This window comes from Saccoglossus kowalevskii, chromosome 7, assembly GCF_978046115.1.
Source record: "Saccoglossus kowalevskii chromosome 7, keSacKowa6.1, whole genome shotgun sequence".
NCBI lineage: Eukaryota > Metazoa > Hemichordata > Enteropneusta > Harrimaniidae > Saccoglossus > Saccoglossus kowalevskii.
Window position 1 is genome coordinate 12,020,549 of NC_140647.1, and position 24,005 is coordinate 12,044,553.

The 24,005-nt window shown below is 33.6% G+C and overlaps 1 protein-coding gene across 1 annotated transcript; it reads right to left on the reverse strand.

Moving 5' to 3' along the window:
* Positions 1-225: 225 nt before the first annotated feature.
* Positions 226-23,926, reverse strand: LOC100375650 (BBSome complex member BBS2-like). Its single transcript, XM_006811098.3, has 18 exons — positions 23,795-23,926; positions 20,791-20,927; positions 19,552-19,776; positions 16,746-16,871; positions 15,790-15,930; positions 15,524-15,628; positions 14,690-14,776; positions 13,716-13,851; positions 13,484-13,623; positions 12,906-13,022; positions 11,159-11,256; positions 9,144-9,251; positions 8,793-8,919; positions 7,123-7,251; positions 6,297-6,434; positions 5,494-5,606; positions 3,384-3,532; positions 226-2,576 (listed from the first exon to the last, which is right to left on the reverse strand). The coding sequence occupies exons 2-18, from the start codon at positions 20,905-20,907 to the stop codon at positions 2,476-2,478; spliced, it is 2,157 nt and encodes a 718-aa protein (XP_006811161.2). The 5' UTR covers positions 20,908-20,927; positions 23,795-23,926; the 3' UTR covers positions 226-2,475.
* Positions 23,927-24,005: the final 79 nt, after the last annotated feature.

Sequence of the window (24,005 nt, forward strand, 5' to 3'; positions counted from 1 at the left end):
ATACAGAAAATTGCACTCAAATTTGAAACTTTGGGTTTTGCGATCAGGTAAAAAGAAAAACAATAGTTTTAATCGATAATAGTTAATAAATAAGTATATACATGTAATAGGAAGATAGAAAAAAAGAGACGAAAAAATCCAACAGAGATGTATGACTTGTCTATCAGTGCATAGAGCAGGGACAATTCAATTAAATTATGTATATGAATATCATGAACACAGCAATTAAATATTACAATCTTTATTTCATTACACCATATAAACATTATTGAAGTACAACAATTAGGGAATGGAAAAAAAATATGACACAAGTAATGAGAATAAACAAAGATATATACACAATTATTCTATATCAAATATGTACAGTGAACAAAAAAACAAATATAAACTAATTTACAGAAAATATATCCCATCAGCTCGTAGAAAGCTTCTGGAATTGGATGGATGATGCCATTAAATAAATATATAATAATTAATTTAAATTTCAACTGTTACATGTGAAGCGGAGTGCCTGGATTACAACTTTCATTCAAACTGTATTTTCATGTTTCCAGAAACCACAGACGATGTAAACACAACATATGTTGGTCAGATTAATGTCTCACAGGCTCACATAATTAAAACATTAAATAGTTTTGGAAGATTTGTCCTTAATATGGGCACCTTGGTGAAAAGCGTTGGTAACATCTGCCAAATTTCACTTTTTTTTTTAAACAAATCGAAGATTCTGAATCTGCCCCGCGAGGGAGCTGAGAACTGTTTTTATTAGTTCTTGCGTTTGGTGTGCTGGACTCAAAAGGAGCAACAAACTAATTAATTAATTAATCAATATCCCTCCGATAACTATTGTCAGCTGCGAATTTGTAATTCGGATAGTAAAACTCTGCAGGTGTGTAAAATCCAAAATGATAGCTCGTCGGCACGGATTAATTTCATTTTAGAGTGCGTCGCTGGTACTTGGAGCGTGTTATTATTTACAAACAGCTCAACAGTGTCACACAGAGAGGACAACAAGCATGGAAAAAATCTAAAACTGTAAAGGTCTCATCCATGCACATGAAGGAATATATTTTGGTGTTCAGTTTTGACAACAAATGCTGTTACTGTAGGACTGAAGTGTGAAAAATTAAATTAGGCTCACCCTAACAACACCACTGACTCATAATAGGAGTCAGAGGACAAACAAAAGAATTCTTGCAACCAGCTATGGTAATCCTCTGCACAGCTACGACAGTTATACTGGCTTCTTTGCAAAGTAAATTAAGTGACAAGTTCAGAATCATGATTTTAAAATGTAAGAAAGTCAATTGAAGTCACCGCAGATTCGGCAAGCATACATAGATGATGGGACAAAGAGATTCCTATCAGCCTCCGTGGTAATAAAACACATCACCGGCGTAGATATGCTGACTTTAATCAGGTGTCAGCTTGTACAAAAATAAGTATTTTTCTCTCCCCATCTTAAGGTATGACAGACTCAATTAAAGTTGCCTCAACTACATATGGCGCAGGGAACACAGCAGACAAAGACATTCCAGTCAGAAGCCGTAGATATTAGTGCTCTGCGATGAGAATGTATGATAAGTACTCTGTCTGTAAAGTCAACTAAACCACAGGTTTACGGATAGCATTTTAAAATGAGAGACTCAATTAAAGTCACCTGAACTACACATGGTTGAAGTCACCCATACAGATTTCTTCCCGCAATTTCAGTAATCCCTGCAAACTCCCTGCAAGTGCTATTTTCAGATTAATTCCTCACAAAGGCCAAGTTGGGTTGTAATTCTAACGGAGTCCCAATGATCAGAATGTTTAATTACAAAAACAGTTCTTCGTGGGATGTTTGTTTGCCAACCTACATTCAGCATCAGAATTAATTTTAGAAACTTGCCACCTTCATCAAAGCAGTAGTAGAAAACACTAATTAACACATCAAATACAAGGAGCAAACCCCAATTGTATAACCAGTTTCTATGCTTCAGGCAATGTAAAAAAAAAATTGATATTGATCCCCACACCGAGTGAGTTGGATTACAAAGAAAACCGAACAAAGCACTTGTACACGCTGAGGTTCAAGTGTGAAGAACAAAGTATATCAATTTAATGGCAACAACAAATGCCCATATAAGGCATTAACAGTAACTACGAATAGCGAGTAACCCCCCCCCCCCCTCAATATTTGTTTGTGATCCTGAGATGGGCAAACACTTTTATTCTTTCATTTTGTGAATGTTTGGCAGAAACCAGGAAAAATACACACTCTGAACAGAAACAAATTAGTTATTTGGGGGGGGGGCAACACAATCACCATATAACGTCTATGGTATATGCACAAAATGTATGCTAGCAAAACCAGATCTTTTTTCTTCAAACATTTTCAGAAAGATACATATATTGAGAAGATGTGGAATCTTGGAGGCAAATCACAGTACAGTGAGTGTATGGAAAGATGTAAACAGGTACAGTCATTAAAACTCAGGAAGAACCAGCTTTTATGATCTTTACCAAGGCTTGAATATTGTTATTCTTGATTGCTGCTCTGCAGGAGTTGATTACCTGCGTCTTGAACTTGCCAACTGCAAATGAACATGCGAGACAATGTGAATAACAGTAATCCTGTATTTGAAGATAAGCCGTATTCACAGTTGTCTGCTTTATTGCAAACATAACAGATATACCACAAAAAAAAAATCTCTAGTCTTGGCGAATTCCACATGGTTTTATATAGATGAACACAGAATTCCAAATACCAGTAAACATTTTATACACACATATCTTTTTTAAAGAAGGTATTTTACCCTCATTGAGGCTGAATTATTATTCCTTTCAAAAGTATGTTTTTGATTTTAAATTTGCCCATCAGCATTAAAAAATGACAAATGTTAATTTGCTATAAATCAAACAGGCTACTACATATTTTTTTTTAGCTTTTACTGTATTTTTGTATGGAAAATGGAATACAAATGTTGAAAAAAAAAAATCCTAATTTGAGTAGTACACCTGCCTGTGTACTGTAAAATGACTAATTTTCACTGGGTTTAAATTTCACTGATTTACCATTTCAGGCATATTCAGTGGGTTTTAAATTCACGGTTTCGTCATTTAGATAATGTGTTCTATGCTAAATTTTACATATTCACTGTGTTTTAATTTAGCGCATTTTTCCAGTCAGCGAAATAAGCTAAATTAAAACCCAGTGAATAATTACCCCCTTTACAGTATATGGTTTGAGTAATACTGCCCTCTATCATCTCACAGTTGAAGAATAAAAAGACAGGCCTGATATATAAGGTACAACATTTTGCAAGACATTATACATGTAAAAAAAAACTATATATGATAACTACATAACGAATGAAGCACTAGGTGATTGCACTACTTACCTCGCAACCTACCAGCTTTTTGTATCATTTGGTTGACTAATTTTAAACAACTTAACAATTCATTGTGATTATTACATCGTATCTTATATCCATTTATAAGATCTCTGTTCAAGTCATACAGCTCCATATATCCTTTTCTCATGTTTTTCCTATTATTAGAATAATTAAAAAAATATTGCATTTACTACTGTGTTGTCACAATAAATACAGTTTATTAACAGTTTTGTCACTTTCTGGATCAACCACTTTTTTCACAGAATAACAATCCTACTAGATCAAATACATGTACTTGTATATTTAATAAAGTATGATCGAAATCTGACAATAAATTAATATTGCACAAATTGCCAGTACATCATCTTTTCACATCAAAATAGGCTAAAAATGATGTCTCGTAGACCTTTAATTTTGAGTTACAGAAACAAGGTGAGAGACCCAAAAATTTCTAGAACTAAGAGGAACTTAAAAATTGTTTAACCCACTTTCAAAGACTTTCATTTTGTAAGGTAACAGTGAAAGAAGCAAAAACATAGAAGGAACGAACAGCAAGAAATGATCAAACTCAGAAAAAAAAAATTATTGCGGGTCATGGGAGCTTCTGCAAATTAATCTCCTAAGCAAATATTAACAAAATAAAGTGCATGATCACATTTTTCTGTAACCCAACTTTCTTAAAACATATATTTTGTTGTAGTCACATGTTAGTGGAGAATACCCTAATCACAATTACCGTAAAATCTGTATTAGAAGCCGCATCCCTAATAGAAGTCGCACCCATTTATTTTGAATGTTTGAGAACCAAAAATTCATCATTTCTCATATGTGTAGATGCTCTAATAGAAGCCGCATCCCCTCTGTTGCATTGTACCATTTTAATAGAAGCCGCGGTTTCTAATACAGATTTTACAGTACACTATTTTTTGTTTTTTCCTAATACCTCAATACCAGGTGGTACATTACAGATATTTGACAATACTGTCACAAACATTTCCCACTATGAAAATAATTTGTATGACTACATGGTTACTATTATAGCATAACATTATTATTTACTGTACCATCACAGCCTCCATCAAAATTGGCCAAATCAACAGAATTGACAGCCCACATTCAAGGATTCCCCTGACAAGCCAATGTCATTATTGAACGGTTTTGAACTGAAAACACCATTCTAAACAAATTCATTCATAAGTGTGGTATGGTAAAGCGCCCTCTATCTGAAAAACCATGTAATTTTGCCACTGTTTGTAGGTCGACACAAACAACCAAAGTATGGGCAACTAGCTTTGTGAAAATTTGAGAATATTTTAGTTATAATGCCATCCTAATTTGCGGGCTTCGGAGAGCATCTAAAGTTGATAAAATTGCCTTGCATTATAGGAATAATTTTAGGAAATATCAAGGGCATCAAGGCAACCCAAAGGGCATCAAGGCAACCCAAAGGGCATCAAGGCAACCCAAAGGGCATCAAGGCAACCCAAAGGGCATCAAGGCAACCCAAAGGGCATCAAGGCAACCCAAAGGGCATCAAGGCAACCCAAAGGGCATCAAGGCAACCCAAAGGGCATCAAGGCAACCCAAAGGGCATCAAGGCAACCCAAAGGGCATCAAGGCAACCCAAAGGGCATCAAGGCAACTATTGTACCTTTGTGAAGTTCAAGCCCTAAAAAGCATTGCTATTGACTTTCAGAAAGAACATGACAACCATAGGGAATGAAGCTAACGATTATTGTAAAGGCATTAATTCACATATTTTAGTTCTATTGTAATTTTATATGTTCCAGCATGATTTTGGTTACTGTAAATGGATTAATTATTCACTGGGTTTTAATTTTGCTTATTTCGCTGACTGGAAAATGCGCTAAATAAAAATCCAGTGAGTATGTAAAATTTATCATAGAATACATTATCTAAATGATAAAACTGTGAATTTAAAACCCACTGAATATGCCTGAAATCAGTGAAATTTAAACCCAGTGAAAATTAGTCATTTTAAAGTATTGGGGAAAACCGCAAAATTAAGACTAATAAAAATTGAATATGTTTACAAGTAATTAATGTCATAATTTTAACAAAATTGACCTTGATACAAAACAGAATGTTGACTTACATGTCTGACATTAGTCTGGCATCTTCAGCTCTGACAACTAAACTACGTATAAGATTAGAATGATCTGCCATCTCAGCTGTTAATTTCTGTCGTACAGAATGGTATTCATCAACCTAGGACAATCAAATGTAAATAAGGGTTTTATGAGGGAAATTTCTGTTAAATACTGTAAACTGCTCAATTTTCGTTGCTAGAAATGTTTGTGATATGATAATTTTATTGCTTTGTTGAAGACAATATTTTGTGAAAGCTGCTGACACACTGTGTCATATGACCCCAAAGAGATATTCAATGCTACAAAATGTCATCAAATTTGTTTCCTACCAAATCAAAGCAGTTTACAGAACATTATACACATGACTGCTCTTACAAGTGAAAACAAATTGGACAAATTATAAATGGATCTAAAATAACATTATTTAATATATGAAGACCAGCATGCATGGTTGTGAAATGAAATGATGACATCCCTGGCACTAAAGATTGATAATATCAAATACATTCCATTCCTAGAGACATTATTCTCTTATTCACATAATTGAGATGCATTATGGGAGCACCACCGTCAATATGGTGTCTTATTTTTGGGAATGGAATGAATTCCATTGATAGTTGGTATTGTTACTAATTTACATGATAATCTAGGGTTATAAACATGCAGGTTTTTAACTAGTTTGAGTACATACTTGCTATTTTCATTGAAACAAGTACAATTTTTACAGAATAACTTTGTGACTATTGGCAAGGAATGAATGAATGATTGAATGTCAGATGTACCTAAGTAAGAGAACAAAAGTTCTAACCTTTACAAGGATGTTCTTCAGTTCTTCCATATGCATTGGAAAATCAGCTGTGACTTGTAAATCTTCAATACCCAAAAAACTAGCCAAGGCTTGAATGATATCACCAGCCAAGTCCATGTCATCAGTCTTTAATATAACCTGAAGATGACACGGCAAACATTTCATGTGGTGTACAACAGCATTGTCACATAAAGAAAACAATCACAAATCCCAATAATCTTATGTTACAAGTCTTAAAACAGAGATGAAGCTACCCATTACTATAAAACAAAGTACCGGTATGTCACAATGATTTTTGCAGAAATGCATATTTCATGTAAACAAATTCACCTCTGCTCAATTTCACATTGACAGAAAGTTGAGTAAGTTTATAAAATGTATGGGCTGTGTTTTTCTTCTGATTACAAAGATTGAACAAGTCATCATAAAAGAAAAAGTGAATGAAATAGAGGATGATACAGTTGTAGCTCATCTCTCGCTAACAGGTAAGAAGGCAACAAACAAATATTAATCTTGTTGTTTTTGATAGAGCACAAACAATTATAAAACTTTGAAAATAGTTTTAATAATTAACAATAGGCATGAGATGGTATGGTAAAAGTGGAACTAATTCTGTGTGGGATATTATTATCTGCTCAGAGGACACTGCCCAAAAGTAATATTGATACCCGGAAAATTATACCGGTACCTGGCAAATTAAAGCTGTAAAAAATGTAGCAATAATGACACAATACTAACTGGTAGTCTAAGCACTTGGAGATAAACTCAGAATCAAATGTTAGTATATTGAAACCACACCTACATATGTACAATACTATTAGCATACCTGTCCATTGGTTTCCATTTTGACAAACATGGGTCCAGATCCCCTTAGTGACATGAAGCCAGCATTTAAAGAACCTTCACATGCCAGATCCTCAGGTAGTAAGAAATTTTGGTTGATCCACATCACAACCTGAATAATATATTCAATAAGTGTGTAAGCAACACATTGGCAAATAAAGTATACTACATATTTATGTATATGCAGCTAGGATAAAAACACATTTTTCATGATGCAGATGCATAAGCATCAATAACATCAATGATGAAGTAATGCAGAGATGCTGGTGATGGTTGGGACATGTATATATATACAAATAAATAAGACCAGATATTCAAGCACTCAGATAGGCACCACCTGGGAAGAAAAGAGGAAGATAAATGGGCACTTGGTGATGGAAAGTTAAAGAAGAAATGGCAATAATGGGCAAAACCTGGAACGAGACCCACTGGCTTGCTCTGAATCATGAAGGCTGAAGAAATTAGTTTACTTATGCTCTGGAGAAACATAGAGAATTAACTAACCAACAATTTTTTTAAAAATCTCAATGCATTCTACAAACCTTACAACACCTCAGAGTTTCAGTATTCAAATTTAATGTTCTATTCATCAAAATCACAAGGTTTAATGTAATAGGAGATTGTTGCATAACAATCCAAAAATGTTACGTTGTATTTTCTGATTTTGTATTTTCAGAACAAAAATAATGTATTTATTTATTTAGTTGCACAATCATGTATTTATTCATTTAGTTGCACAATCAGCATGATATCACATATTTCCTGTATATCATATATTTATATCACCCATTTATCATACACGCATCCATTTGCTATGCAGTGATGGAATTAGTTCTATCAGTGATAGTTCTATTTCATAGTTCTATTAACTAACTGTGTACACTGAATTGTACTGTGAACACTAATCCTCTTGTGCAAACAATCATGTAACTCTGCATAGCTGACAAGGGAAATCAGGATGCCACCTCTTTACACCCGGACGATGCAATTGTTTTGTTTACAGACAATTATAACTTTTAAATAATGTATGTCATGACAAAATTAAATTTGCTGCCTAGATATACTGTGCTATCAATATAATAGCTGGAGAAATGTGAATAAAATGTTATAAACTAACCATCCAAATGTGATGCAAGAATTTCACAGCTCCCATCTCTACAAACAGTCAAGTTTATGCCAATTATGCCATGTAAAAATTACCAACATTTGAATAATGCATATACACTACTACTGACAGTAATATAAGGTTATTACGAGGATACCTCAAAGTTATGCACAAAGATAGTACAGCGAGAGTAACGACCGACACGCAGCAGAGGTCGATGCGCGGTGTACTGTCTGAGTGCATACTTTGAGGTATCCTCGTAATAACCTTATTATTATACATTTTTTCCTTCCAAAGATACATCAATGGAATGCCGAAATCCAAAAAGTTCTTTGTGTATAGTCCGATCAAACCCTGGTGGTAGCCATGTTTGTTTTTATTATTAGAGGACACTTATGCGCGTAATTATTCCATATTTGGAATTCGCATTTCCTAATATGGTAGGATGAAAATACCCTGTCAAATACCGCAAAATTACGGCATGCTGTAATTTATGACGCTACGGTGACAGATAATAATAGATGTTATCTTACACATTCTATACTTACTCGTTGTACACGTTCATTGATTGTAAATGCTACTGAACTCTTGGGTTCTGCCACTTGATCATTACACGGTATATACATAGAGAATCGGGGCAACTGCCGTGTTAACTCAAACACATGATATTGACTACTGTAATAAGATGTAATAAGATGAAATCAATGGAAATTAAAAAGCTGACATGTTGCAGATAAATATTATCTACTAGTGATAGAATGATGAATGATGCACATGCATTGCCCCAATTTTGTTTCTCATACAACATTTACTGCACCTAGTCAGACTGTCCTGGATTCGTCAGACCTAACATAGACATGGCACAATGTTACATTGTTCATGTCATGCATTAATCTTACCTTGATTTGTATCCTACAAATGCTTTTATATGTAAATCCACTTGGACATCTTTTGGTGGAGTGATGGGCACCTTGAGACAGTTAGTTAAGTTATTGATATTTGGATGACTGGAAATATGAACATATAGACATAAGGATTGTAAGATAAAACTTGCTATAAACTTTGGATATGCAAACAAACATATGACATGCACATGTGTAAATCTTCAATACACCATATTTGAGTTGCAATAAAAATATAAGATTTTAGTAGTTTTATCGTTGGTGGCGCTGTTGTGGGGATAAAAGTGAGAGTTGATTCTTCCAAAAGCTACACTCGTAAATAGAAGAGTCTTATACATCTCCTGAATGGCTGTCTTTAAATCTAACTGACTTTCAATTCACATAACAAACAACATAGTTGAACTCTGGTGACCTTGCCCTTTGTTAATATAATTCCCTTTATCACAGTTTGTTTCAATATAAATATGCATTGTCATAATTATTTTGAATACAAACAAGTTTTGGGGTTGAACCAACAGTGGGGAATCAGTCTACCGAATGTCCTTAAAAGATGTAAATATCTTACAAAAACATTGGTGCCTTATTTGTTTAATTATTTTAAGGGACATAATTTCCAGTTGTTTCCAGTTTTATTCAAAGTAATTCAGATATTTTAGTATAAAAATAAATGCCTCATCGCAAAAAAAAAGTTCTGCATTTAGACGTGAATAGATTCATAAAACATGCAAGATAACAGAAAATCTTAGCTGGCTTTTGTCCAAATATTTTGTACAGGTGTCTGTCAAAAATTAATGATTCACTGAGACAAATACGAACTGCCTCATTGTGTGACTACTGTATTATATGAAAAGTAAAAAAAACACCCTTTATGAATAGCTATCATGTTGCAAGCTCTGCTTTATATGCAAATCAACTTAAATAGTTAGTTGGTGTCCAGTGGAGTGAGAAGTCAACAGTACTGTTGCCTCCTGAGAATCTACATCTTCAAACACTGCAATCTTCGAAGTGCGTTTTTAAACTAGTATTATGAAAACTATCATTCTGTTCTAATAGCTGAAACATATTCCTGCGAGTTTTCATTTGTCGAATGAACTATTTGTCAAATACAGAATACATATATTTTAGAACAATTTTCTTTTTAAAATGTGGATGAAATGTTTTGCTTTTTATGTATTGTTTTTGATTTGATAACTTTGAACTAAACAGATTTTCTATTAGCTTCAGATCTTGATCAAAGTTTGGCACCCAGTTCATAGGAGTGCTTATATTGATTTTCTGACATCTTGTTTTCTGTAAAGATTTTATTGGTAGGTTTAAAAATGTGTATCAGACTGTGCAATCTCTCCATGAGTTGGTTTTGAAACCCAGTATGGGATTCTGGGATACATTACCAAGGATATTATTACAAGATAAATCATTTGCTTCATTGAACACATACAACAATGCATATTTCCACTGAGATCAGTGACCTCTGATGTGTATCACCAGTGATCAGTCAAGTAGAAACAGTCAAAATATTTTATCAGATTTTCTCAATTTTTGCATGATATTTTCATACAGGACATCTATTGTTCAAACTCAGGGAAGACATTATACTGATGAATAAGGTGACCAAGTTTGATGAAGTTTGGAATAGAATTGGTAAAGTTATTATGCACACAATAACAATTATTAACGACGACGACGACGACAACAACAACAACGACAACGCCGGACAAAATCTTTCCCTTAATATACCTTTCCCTTCCATCTTTGATGGTACGGGCAAGGTAAAAAGTGTTATTGCAATAGTGCTTGATTTTGAAACAGCTGTTTGCAAAGTAAGGAAATTTGAAAAACAACAGTTTTCTACTAAATAAAAAAAAACTATAATACCCAAGACATTATCCAAGTAGAAAATAAAATCTGCTATGAGCTATGTGGATTACAATATTGAGAAAAACTGTATAAAATTGTGGCGAAGTGGGGATTATGATTTTAAGGCATGTGTTGACATTAGTATAATTACTTACACAACATGGCTTTCCCCTTCAAAGATACCTTCAGCAAATATAAGGACAGCTTTTAATACAGTATCATTGGTAGTGGATACACATAACTCAACATGTGGCTACAAAATAATGTATTGTACGTTATAATCTGATATATAATGCAAATTGTTTAAAAAATCATGTTTGGTTGATACTGGATCTAGGATATGAGAAATAAATCACTACAAATATATTTGTTTTATTGAGTGTGTTTAGCTAACTGACAAATACCAGTATACATATGGTAAGTAATGGTTAGTAGTAGACTTTTTCATAAAATCAAAACATGTCCCTGTTTTATTTGTTTTATAATCTGTTTATGTTTTTTTACTATTCTTTGAAGTGAAATTTTCAAACTTGTAAATATGTTTTAAATAGAATTGAAGACTGCTGTGTTATATGGTTATTAAAGATAATCCAAAATAACTATGGTATGTTTCAAATAAGAGGAATATAAAACTTATAATTATTCTCAAACTTGAATTTTATTCCAGACCTATTTTTATTAAAAAAAGAACGACTTGCAAATCCAAATCCTGTAACAAGGGTAAGTTCAGTCATGTTATGGTGATTTGCTACTTGCTGCGACAACATTTTTTTTTATGTGCATGAAGAACAAAAACTATACAGAAGTAAAAACTTTACATCTCTCCGGCTGAATACCATTCTCCAAACAATAAATGCTGTAAATTTTTTTCTTTCACTGGTTAGTGAGCAGATGACCATGGAAGTCAAACCCATAATCTCCCTGATGCTGGGCAGACAAGCTAACCATTATGCCACTCATCAGGTGAATAAATGGGTAAGTGTGCAGCAAGATTAGATAGAGAAGTAGGCAGAATAACTCTAATGTATGTTTTAAATAGTGTATGGCAAGTGTGTACACACAAATTTTCAACCTTGGGTTACAACTACGATGGACGTACCTCTTAATAACGTATCAATTTAAAGTGCTATGCAATATAGTCTGTGAGCACAAATCATCTGTTTAATAAAAATTATATTCCAGTTTAAAAAATTCCCAATTTTAATCCCTAATGAATGTTATGTATCCGATGTGTGCAAATCACACCTCCTGGATCTATTACTGAATTTAAAGAGCACATGGATATGGTAGTTGTCTTCTTCTTTTGTTTTTGTTATGTATTACAGTAGTGTGCATTGAGATTCAACGCTGTCTATCTTATGTACATGAAGTAATTATTTCTAAAGTGAAAACATTTACTTCTGAAAAACAGTTGTATGTTGGTCCTAACTACTGTGGAATACTTTATTTTCGCTGAAAAGGCTTTTTGGGCGTTTTGCTTAGAATTTATTTTCACTGATTTTTGATGAGATTAATGTAAAATATAGGAAAAAATGTATATTCGCTGGATTTTATTTTCACGGAATCATCCCTTCAGCGAAAATAGCGAAAATAGAGTATTCTACAGTACATAGAAACACGCCTATTAGGAGTTAAAATCTGTTTACCACAAAATGCAATAGACGTTAGTTGCAAATAGATGCTGGGATCACAAGACGTGTTTTTGCCCCCAACTAGTGCTCTATTTTCTCTTACCTGATGATAGAAATGGAACACTATATGAAGAGCAAAACAAGTCTTGGGGACCTATTGCATTCAACGAGATCCCGGTGCCATTTGCATTTAAGGTTTATTGTGATGATACTACAATATGGCCAATCATTGTCAGACTTCATGTAGGATGAAAGCATATACTTGACTTACCTGTTTACCATCAGTTCCAGGGTTTACTGCCAATGAAGTCTGCAGTTGAGTATTGGCAGGAATTATACCCATATCTTGAGAATCAAAGTCTTTGGGTTGATTTCCTTGTTGGCCAGCCTATAAACAAATGAAGTCAAGGGAATGCATAATGCATGTTGTTGATGCATGATTTACCTTTTTTTTCTTTTGGCAAAACTGCGAAACAATTTTCTGACATGCTTTTCGACATGAACCAAAGCCACACAGACCTAAGTCCTGCATGTACAACACTAGATTGAATGAAAATTCAGGGAAAAATGATGTACACCAAAGACCTAGTATGTTCAATTGAGATACCAAGTTTGAATGAGATATGTTCATGCACAACTAAGATCCAGTTCTGGAAAAGCTTAATGATTTTGATGAATTTTATGCATTAAAATTGCTGTCATTCAGAGAGCCTGAATTGGCTCATGAAACAAATACTTGTGCATGATGTGTAATGTGTGTGTGAAATTTGAATATAACTGGCACAGGCATGTCTGAGATACAGAGGTGACTATGTTTGAACGAGGTCCAATCACAATCAATATACCTACCCGTGCATTTTCTTCATAATTTTTCAATTCTAGTAGTAGATTTTGTTTCCTTTGACTCAAATCTCTAATTGTATCTTGTTCTACATTGGTGTTCATTAGATTGCCTTTCATGTCCTTACTGGCAGGTAAGTATCCACGAACTAAAAGAAGAATTAAACTGGAAGATGAGTATACCAATGACTCTTATATGTATGGTGATTATAATACATGTAAACTATAGTGTAATTCTGACCTTCTCCATCAATGGAACAGCAAATAAGTTCTTCTTTTCCGTCCATACGATAATCACCTTCTACAATTCCAGCTAATGATACTGAGAAATTATCTTTAAAGACCACTTCACCAGTTCTATCACTCCTAGCATCAATCTAGATACAACATGGAAATACATAACTTAGTAACATATTATGGTGTTATTTGGAAATACAAGTCTTAATGCTACTCTACAATAGAACATTTTCCATTCCCTGCAAGATCCAGCATGATGCGCAAAATTGAACATAAAAAAAGACGACAAGCAAAGGTCGTAGTTGCATCAAAAGATTGCATGGGATTCAACAAACGTGAAACAATTTTGTGGCTGTTTCCACAGTTACTAGTGTGCTATATATAATGATGGTCAAGTAAAGATATCTCAACATCATATTCCTCCCTGAAAGATAGGAATTTTGACAGATGCCTTTCATGCAGTACGCAAAATCACATTTTAGGTCTGACATAAAGCTGTCTATCATTTTGATTGTACATCCCAAACTTACCTATTTGTGACTTTCAAATGCTACAGTCATCACTCAGTGAGGATTTGAATTACAGGCAAAGAAGCCAATGTACACATTTTGTAAACATCATACTTGAACCAAATACAGTTGTTTTAGAAATTGTTTTTGATTGTGAAGTACAATGTAAACTTATTTTGGGCATAAAAATGACACAAATCAACTATGATGTTATGTATCAAAACACCTTATTAATATGCATGGTAATTTGATACTCTATAAAGTTGTAACATTTATTTACGATGAGTTCACACTGAGTCATTTTGCAATAACTATCGAAACATAATATTTAAAAGCACCATATTTGATGGTTATGGTATTTAGTGCAATACAATGAAAGCAGTAATGATACAATCATTCATGCATATTCCCAATTATCAAAATACCTGCCTTTTAATTTTTACTTGTGTTAGATGTGTACATTAATTACCTTTCCATTGCTCCATCCAGTTATAAGTTCAGGAACTCCATCAGCATCTAAATCAAAACTTTTTATAACAATTGCATGGTTTTTAGACTGAAATAAAACAGAGTTAAAAAAAAACATAAAACAAAAACATCGTACCTTGAATTTGATTGAAAGTCACTGATATGATAACCAAGTATTATGATCGAGTGTAATTTTTTTTTTAAATTTAGAGGTGTGCTACCATATAACTGTAAAATCATAGTCTCATCACAAACTTGACAACATTAACTCACAAATAGAAATCAACTAATGCATTTTTCGCAAATGTATAGTAGTGAATTCTGTTGTAAGTATCTGAAATTTTTCAAAAACATTTGTTAAACCAGTGTGTTCAACGAAAAAGTTATGGATAATATGAGGTTATTACGAGAATACCTCAAAGTATGCACGAAGACAGTACAGCTGAGTACCGACTGACGCACAGCGGCGGCGTACTGTCTGAGTGCATACTTTGAGGTATTCTCGTAATAACCTTATTATTATACATCTTTTCCTCCCAAGGATACACTATGGGAATGTCAAAATCCAAAATGTTTAGAACAGAATCAGCAAACTTCTTTGTGTGGAGTCCAGTCAAACCCTTGTGGCAGCCATGTTTGTTTTTATTATTAGAGGACACTTACGTGTGTAATCATTCCATATTTGGAATTCACATTTCCTTATATAGTAGGATGAAAATACCCCATACAATACCGCAAAATTATGGCACACTGTACTGCATTACGGTGACATATGTATAATAATAAAAGATATTACTGTACTTGTAGCTCTTTCTTCAAAGCTAGCATAACATACCTTAATTCTCCAGTACCTTGAAGTTCTATCATATACACCCACAGTACCATTGGCTAAGGAGTACCCAAACCTGCTGTTCTCCATTGCACACAGTGATGTTATGGCCTGTCAAAGGCAAATAAACACACTGAAATACCGGGTACATCCAAAAATTACACACATGCAAACAAAATAACACAGAAATAAATTTATAGACAATTTTGTTAGATTCTTCAATGTAAAAAAAAACAACAATTTTTGACGTTGCTAATGAGCAAGAAATTTACCTCAGTTTCAGTCATCTCAGCAATTATTTCATCTTCTTGAAAGACTCGGATGTCATAATCCTCAGATCCCACCACCAGTTCTTTCTTGCCATCACCAGTAAAATCACATAATGTTAATGAGCAAACATTGTCACCAGTAACCTGTGAGATCAAACTTCATCATTATTTATGTGCATTTTAAAAGTGTTTTAGTGTGGTCAAAACAGAGGTGGTTTAATATTTATCTCATCTTTGCCTAGAATAAGAATATTTTCACAAGATGTTTTTTACAGAATAGTGAATAACTTGAAAAAGTATTAATACAGGTATTTTGTCAAACTGATGTTGGTTACTATTTGAATCGGTGGCTAACTTCATGCCTATACCAATATTAATTACTACCAAGCCTTCTTAAAAAACTGCACATTATCAATAAACCAAGCACTTCATTTGGAAAATTGTTACACTGTATTTAGAAGAACACCTCAGTCTGTAAGCCAGGAACAATTTTATCTATCAACTCCCTGGTAAGCCAGACATTAAGGTTTTAGTTTTTCTCCTATGGTAGCACACATACTGGCATAAACATCAGATTTGGTTGTACAAATATGTCATACACTTCTACAGATGTCTTTCTTTCCCTGCTCTATTGGAAAACAATCATAGAGCTTAAGCTTAGGAGTTGGGAGCTGAAAGCTGCTATATTTCAAAGTAAAAATTCATGAAATTTTCTTCAAGCTGGCATTACAGTAATAATATACAGAATATCCAAGGACACAAAGGCAATTGTCTCCAAGTGCATCAATCATCTGAAAACTGCTTGATTGATTCAATGATTGATTGATTGATTGATTGATTCAATGATTGATTGATTTGTTGTGGTATTTGCATTGGAAAATGTGTTCTAATCAAGGAAATGTAATACACATTACATGTTGAGATTTCAAAAGTTTGATATCATTAAATTATAAACTTACAGTCCAGAAAAGATCATTTCCTTCAATGTCAAATCCTTGTAGAGCGCAATTACCACCTACAATAGCTAATGGGGCATCAATATTACCCAACTGACCCATTATAATAGCATTCACACCATCTGGTATCTACAAGTAGGTAAACAGAGGAAAAAAGAACAGTTAATTATCACATCTTGAAGGTGACCGTCATTTTGTAATCAAAAGTCTGTGCAACAAATTTGACCTTCAGATTCTGTTGTTTAAATCCTCACTCATAATGGTACATAAGCATTTTCCACCCACTGGTGCAGTCAATGAACACACAGCTTGCAATTCTCAGGACTATTGCAAATGCCAGGGAGGCTCTCATTAGCTTTTCAATTGTTTGGCTTTTTGTGATCATTATACATCTGAAATTGGTTTTGATGTTAATCAGAATATTGTATCTGTATAGCCAAACACAGGGAACAATGCAGTACCTAGAGTGGCATTGATAGTGTAAAAGTGTTTTGCTAATTAAGCTAACCAATATAACTGTTTAAAGCCTTGCTTTTCATATTGGTTACACACAAGCTTCTACAATAATCTTGTATGTTTGTATGTATGTAGAAAGTAGTTACTATTGCATGATGTGCCAACAAAAAATATCCTTGCATTTTTATGCGGTGATTACATGGGGCAATTAACAGCCAGTAAGGTATAGAATGAAACCAAAAAACTTAAAATTAGTGTGAACCATATAATACCTTGGAGATAAATAAACAGATAATAGTTCTGATTGGTTTGAGAAAACAGAGAATGACAATACAATTTCATGGTATTCTTAGTAATGAAAACAGACATAGGTACCGTAAAGGGGGTAATTATTCACTGGGTTTTAATTTAGCTTATTTCACTGACTGGAAAAATGCGCTAAATTAAAACACAGTGAATATGTAAAATTTAGCATAGAACACATTATCTAAATGATGAAACCGTGAATTTAAAACCCACTGAATATGCCTGAAATGGTAAATCAGTGAAATTTAAACACAGTGAAAATTAGTCATTTTACAGTAAACAAGAATGAACCTGTCAAGAACATAGTTGAAATATTTGAAAGAAGTGCATGTGTATTTGTTTTAATTTGTGATACTAGAATACTGGAAAACCACTTTTGTGACTTAAATTGCATGTGAGACAAGTAAGGGAAATCACAGAATATTGTAGTACATGTAGTGATTTTGACAGTGGTTCACAGTAAACCAGGAACTAAATTAATAAAATGATTTCATCTATAACTTTTAAAGTAGGACATCTAAAATTTAGAACATGGTAGCATACATGTGCCAACCCTACATATAAAATGGTTGTTATGGCAACAGAACTGAAAATATTATTTTTTTAATTTTTCGACCAAACAATAAATATATCAGTTCACCATATATTTTATAAAATTTATTGATGAGAATACCTATACTGGTTATATATAACCTGTTGACTGCAAATATTTTATTTTCAATGACCAAAATAACCATTTTTATTTATTTTTGTGTCTTTGAAACATTATAATTTCTATTATTAATTAAGCAATATGCACACTGAAATTTACATCAGCATTTTACAAGCTATAGATGAAATCATTTTCTTAAGATTTTGTAACAGATGTCATATTTCATAAATCATAAGAGTTGCGTGAATATTTTTAAAACACAAAGTGATATAGAAAAGCTGTTAGCCTAGACTTCCCCTTTAAGAAAGCTTAAAAACAAAGGGAATTATTATCAAACTCAAGACTTTGCAAGACTTCGCATATTCTACTGCGTAACTACATTTTGTACAATCATGATTCTATATTTACACATCTCTACATTAGTTATTTTATTTTGGACTAAATAAAGGTAATTTAAACAAGTCATTGTTATCCCTGTTAGAATAATATGGACCAAAAGCATAATTAGTAATTGAGAGTGGATAATTGGCTGGTCTAGTATCAACAGAAATTAGATGTAATATTTCACTATTCCAAAATCAAAATACATGGTCAGAAATTAAACAGGATATGCTATTCATGCAGTTTTTGTATTCAAACTGAATTTCATTTGTCCAGGCCCATGTACAGAGATATAGTAGTATGAAGAAGCAAGATTTTAGGCAGTCAAACGTCTTTGATCTGATTGTGAAACTAATTATCATGGACGGCAATACATTTTGAAAAAACAAGATGGCTGGCAGCTGATCATTCTGGGTTCAAACATGAAATAAATCATCGTGGACAAGTATCTCAACATGTATGATGTTTGTATCAAATTTGAACGAAAACCAACAAGTGTTTTCCAAAAAACAAGAAGGATCACATTATGAAACAAACTAACATGAACATGTACCTCTTTATATGTGATGCATGTGCCAAATACATGTATGAATGAAAATGGTCAAAAAGCCTTGGAGATATAGTAGTATGGACAAAAAGCAAGATGGCTGCCAGTCTACCATATTTGACCCAAATGTAAAACAAATTGTCATAGACATGTAATCTAAAATGAACAATGTATATACCAAATTTTAATGAAAATGACAAACCATAATCATGATACAACATTTCCAAAAAACAAGATAGATGGAGATCTTTGATCCGAATGCGAAACAAAACATAGACTTGTATCCTAACATGTATAATGTATGTATCAAATTAGAACACTAGACACATGCAAAGAATGAACAGAATTGGTCCAAAGGCTTCTGAAATATGACTACGGACGAACTGATACCGAAATATAAGTCCCTGTTTCGAACTTTGGACTAACAAATACTGTTCAGTATTGTCATTAACTTATATGATACTTACATCTTTATAAAACAAATCTGTATTATTTTGCACATCATATGCCAATAGATTTGTTTGTGTGCCAACCATCAATGTATCATTAACAGCATCCACACTTAACGGCCCAGCTTCTACAGCACTTACAGCTTGGTTAATATTCAATAAACTGATATCTGTATCAATTGCACCATCATCTACAGCACGTCCTCCTCTTGCACCACGTGTATGAGGGTTGTGAACAAATACCTAGAGAGAATAACAAACGTCGGTAGAAGATACAGTATCAGGAAGATTCTAGTAAATCACAGAAAAACAAAATTACTTCTTTTTTAAAACCTCAGCAGATGAATTCAGCAGTAGTCGAAGGCTCATAGACTACTGATACTTGTCTTAGGGTTAACATTTTTCTAGTGTAGTAGCCTAATTAGAAATTTACAAAAAAAATTACACTTTGTTTTTTGTTTTTAAATAAAATCAGTATGCATTCAAAGCTCTGAGTATCCTCTGGGTATCTCCTAATTAAGCAATGTGACACTTTCTTCTACAAAATATTACCAAGGGGATATCAACACCTCAAAGTTGTTAAATTCAAGTCATGAACCTACACAGGAACAATTATAGTACCATGGCTATGACTGTTGAATAGTGAGAATTATTACATTTGTAAATTCTGAATAGTTTTAGATACAAGACACATCATGTATTATATAATGTTTACTTTTTTTAAAGTGTGAACATACTGGTGCTTTAACATTGTGCTTTCTAACAGGACTCATTTAGGGATCAAGGGAGAAATCAGACCCCCCCCCCCCCCCACCAAAAAAAATCAAGTTCGGTCAGGTTGATGACTACTGTGGGGAGGTATATTTAAAAAAAAAGAAAATGTTGTTTTTACAATTATTTTAAAATGTTATTTCTATTTTACCAACTAATAAATTACAAGTACAGTAAGACTTTTTTCAACATTACTGTTTCAAAGCATGATTTTGTTGTTGTTGTTGGCTTGCCAAGGTATAAGCAGAACTAGGTGCATCACAAAAAATCCATGTGTCAGTGACGCATCATATCAGATTAAAGAGCATACTAATGTCATTGTGTAAGTTTGACCAGTAGATAGATAACGAATTGCCATATTTATCTATATTTTTTTCCCAGCAAATTGTAACATACATATTTACAGTGGGCAATGTATACAATTATATACATAATCCCTAAACTATTATATTTCAGAAAAATTGTTAGAGCAGAGTGTGTACTTACCTTCCCAGCTGTTGTGGCACATGTTAAACATGGATGCTGCCCATCAAATTTACCCAGTGCCACCATACGTGGGTTTATCTTGTGGTTCAGTTTCAGTGTAAATATGGGTACCAACATGATGGACGGTATGATGTAACCTGCAGGTAAAAAAATATTAAAATTGGTCACAGAAGCTAAGTAAATAAATAAATAATTGTAATATGCACCAAACTATAGCTTGCTCACACTTTGATGGTCACATAATTGAAAAGGGCATAGTTGAAGATTAAAATCACGCTGAATCTACACTGATATAATGGTCATTTAAAGCACTTCAGCAGCATAGAATTTACCAATGAGAAATATTTTGACACTATAAATTACTTTATTTTTACTTGGAATTTATTTTCCCTAAATAGAAAAAATGTCAAAATAAAATCCAGCAAAAATACCGTGAAATTTTTTCCTAAATTTAACTATATAAATCAGTGAAAATCAACTTTATATCAAACAGCTAAAATTTTTTGTTTTAGCAGAATTTATTTCCAGATAAAATAAAGAACTTTACAGTAAGGCCACACCGACTTAATTTTATGGATGACATCCGCGCGCGCATTAGTTTTCGCCTGTTCTCTCAAAAAAAAAAAAAAAAAAAAATCTCCGACGACGAGTCTCCACAGATCGGTTTTCTGTCATATTGTCGCAAAGCGCCGACTTGTCGTAAAACTCGTTTTGGACTACCTCAAAACCAAACTCTGCACAGTTAGATGCGCGTTACGTGAAGCGCAAAGACCTATGGGAAGGAGATTGTCTCAAAACATGCCAATTTTGTCATAAATGATCCAACATGGCGACCACACCACCAAAATACGTGAGCATAAAAGTTCAGAGGTAAAACGGAGGGATTGTTGTAGACTGGTACGCAATTGACGTTGGCCAGGGAGATGTGACGTTTACACAGCTATACGAGAGATCGATAGCAGCAAGCGAGTTTCGCCCAGACAACTTTAAGGACATATTGTTCAGAGTGGCTGTCCCGCGTTTCTTCTGCAATGATGAGAGAAATGAGAGAGGAGTGGAGGTGTATGGTGGCCTAAAAGTCGGTCAGGCGACAAGTCAGTTCGGTTGCTTTGTTCGCATTGAAGTCGGCAAAACTGCAACGAAACCAGCGGAAGCTCCTCGGCCGAAGTCCCCTTTCGGGGTGAAGAAAAGTTTCTTATTATTATTTTTTTCATTTACTGATTCAAATAATTTGCTTGCACGTACAGTCAGTAATATTTTGATCATATGACAAATTTTCATCAAGATACATGTACATAATTTTCTGCATCCAATTTTGTGTTGACACTCTGTTGGTGGTTTTTTTTTCAATACCTAGCCTCTTATAATTTGTTACATAGTTGAAATAGTTCTAGAGCATTTGTGTCTACACTTAGTCTATTTGAAGTGTCACTTTAAAAGCTGTAGTTTGAATGTCAAAGAAGTTAATTTCCTAGTTGCTGTTGACAAACTCATTGTTCATTTTTAATTAATTTTTTTTTCAATACAACACAGTAAGTTTTTCTTTATTATTGAGTTGATGTGTATACCTTTGGCAAAGCTAACATCTGCCTTATCCTCTTGCCTTTTCAAAATCAAAGGTGATGATACCTGTGATAGTAGTACAGTACGAGATGTGTACATCAACATGTGCCTCCTACAAATAAAGACTTGTTGTTTTGTTTTTTTGATACACTGTGATTCAATTCGTAATAACAGCTCCGTAGTCCTGTGGTTTTAGCAGCATTTTTTTTTTTTGGCAGGATTTTTTTTTTCGCCCTCTCGCATTAGTTTTGGGGTCTTCAGAGGATGTCATCCATAAAATTAAATCAGTGTGGCCTAAGTTGAAATTGAATACTGGTATTGAGTTTTTTATGAACAGCGCCACCTATAGTCAAAACAGAATCAAGTAGATTTTCTCCTAATTTGAACTAAATACTAGTACACCTTGATACTTGGCATCTAAGCGCCTCTTATTATCAAACATAGCAGCACACATATTTACATCAACATTGTGTATTAGTATCAACTACTGATATCATTAATCTGTTACTTTTGAAAAAATAATAATCTAATTTTTATTTTGAGCACTTTCATCATACATGTAGACCACAGAATAGGTTTTTAAATGTATAGTGTCACTCCCTGATAATCACTTTTCTGCTATTATTGAACTGAGGAAGAAACTGTCAGTTTTTCTGAATTGTAGGGTTTTGAATGAAATAAACTTACATTGCAATTGGAAAGAATGATTAATAATGCATCTCAAGTTGTCAAAAGAACATTTATTTTTAATATTTTAAGGGTAAGAAGTTGTTGAAATAATAACCTAATTTTTCTAGAGAAGTAGAGATGAAAATTAAAGCGGGGGGAGTTGTCACCTACACTTGCATCATATGGCCATAACATGTCATTGTTTACAAACAAGCGTTTTTAGCGTTATCATCGCTTGGGAATCAATTCCCGCACGTGCACAGGTGACGACCCTCTCACTTTAATAATAAATAGTACAGATCTATCAATTTGGATTTTCAGCTCTCAAGTGACCGTGAATGAGCACCCTGTGGTTGAACAGATCATGATTTTCATCTTTATTTTCGTCGAAAACTGGGTGCGAGCTGAAGCACATTTCTTAATTTTCTTTCCTACTGGTACAAAGTCCTGTTGCTGGTTACATATTATTTTGGAAAATTGAATGAAACTGAAAGTGTCTCAGAAATACAACAATCATGATCATTATGATTTTGTCTTTCGTTTACATCTTAGTACATTTTACATTTCTGACTTTTAATCATGATCGCGTAAATCGCTGTCATCTAACGAGACTTTGTGTACGTAAATAAGATAATTGTTATGTACATGTACACACAGCATCGCCAGCTGACTCAGCTCAGTGACTGCAAATCGATTTGTTTCCATCTCTGCCCTCAGCTTGATATTATTTCGCAAGTCACAGTGTTTCTCACAAAAATATTGTCACGCTTACCTAAAAGTTAACAGTTGATATCTGACAATGCACTATTCCATGTGAAAAAATTAAACAACCAAGCATAATATTTCAGAACATCCTGAAGGAAACAGAAATGGTAAACAACTCACAGACGATCACTGATTCTACGGAATGTTATTTGCCAAGAATGACGGGTAATCTGATAACCTCGTTCGGAGACAATATAATTCAACACCATATTTGATGT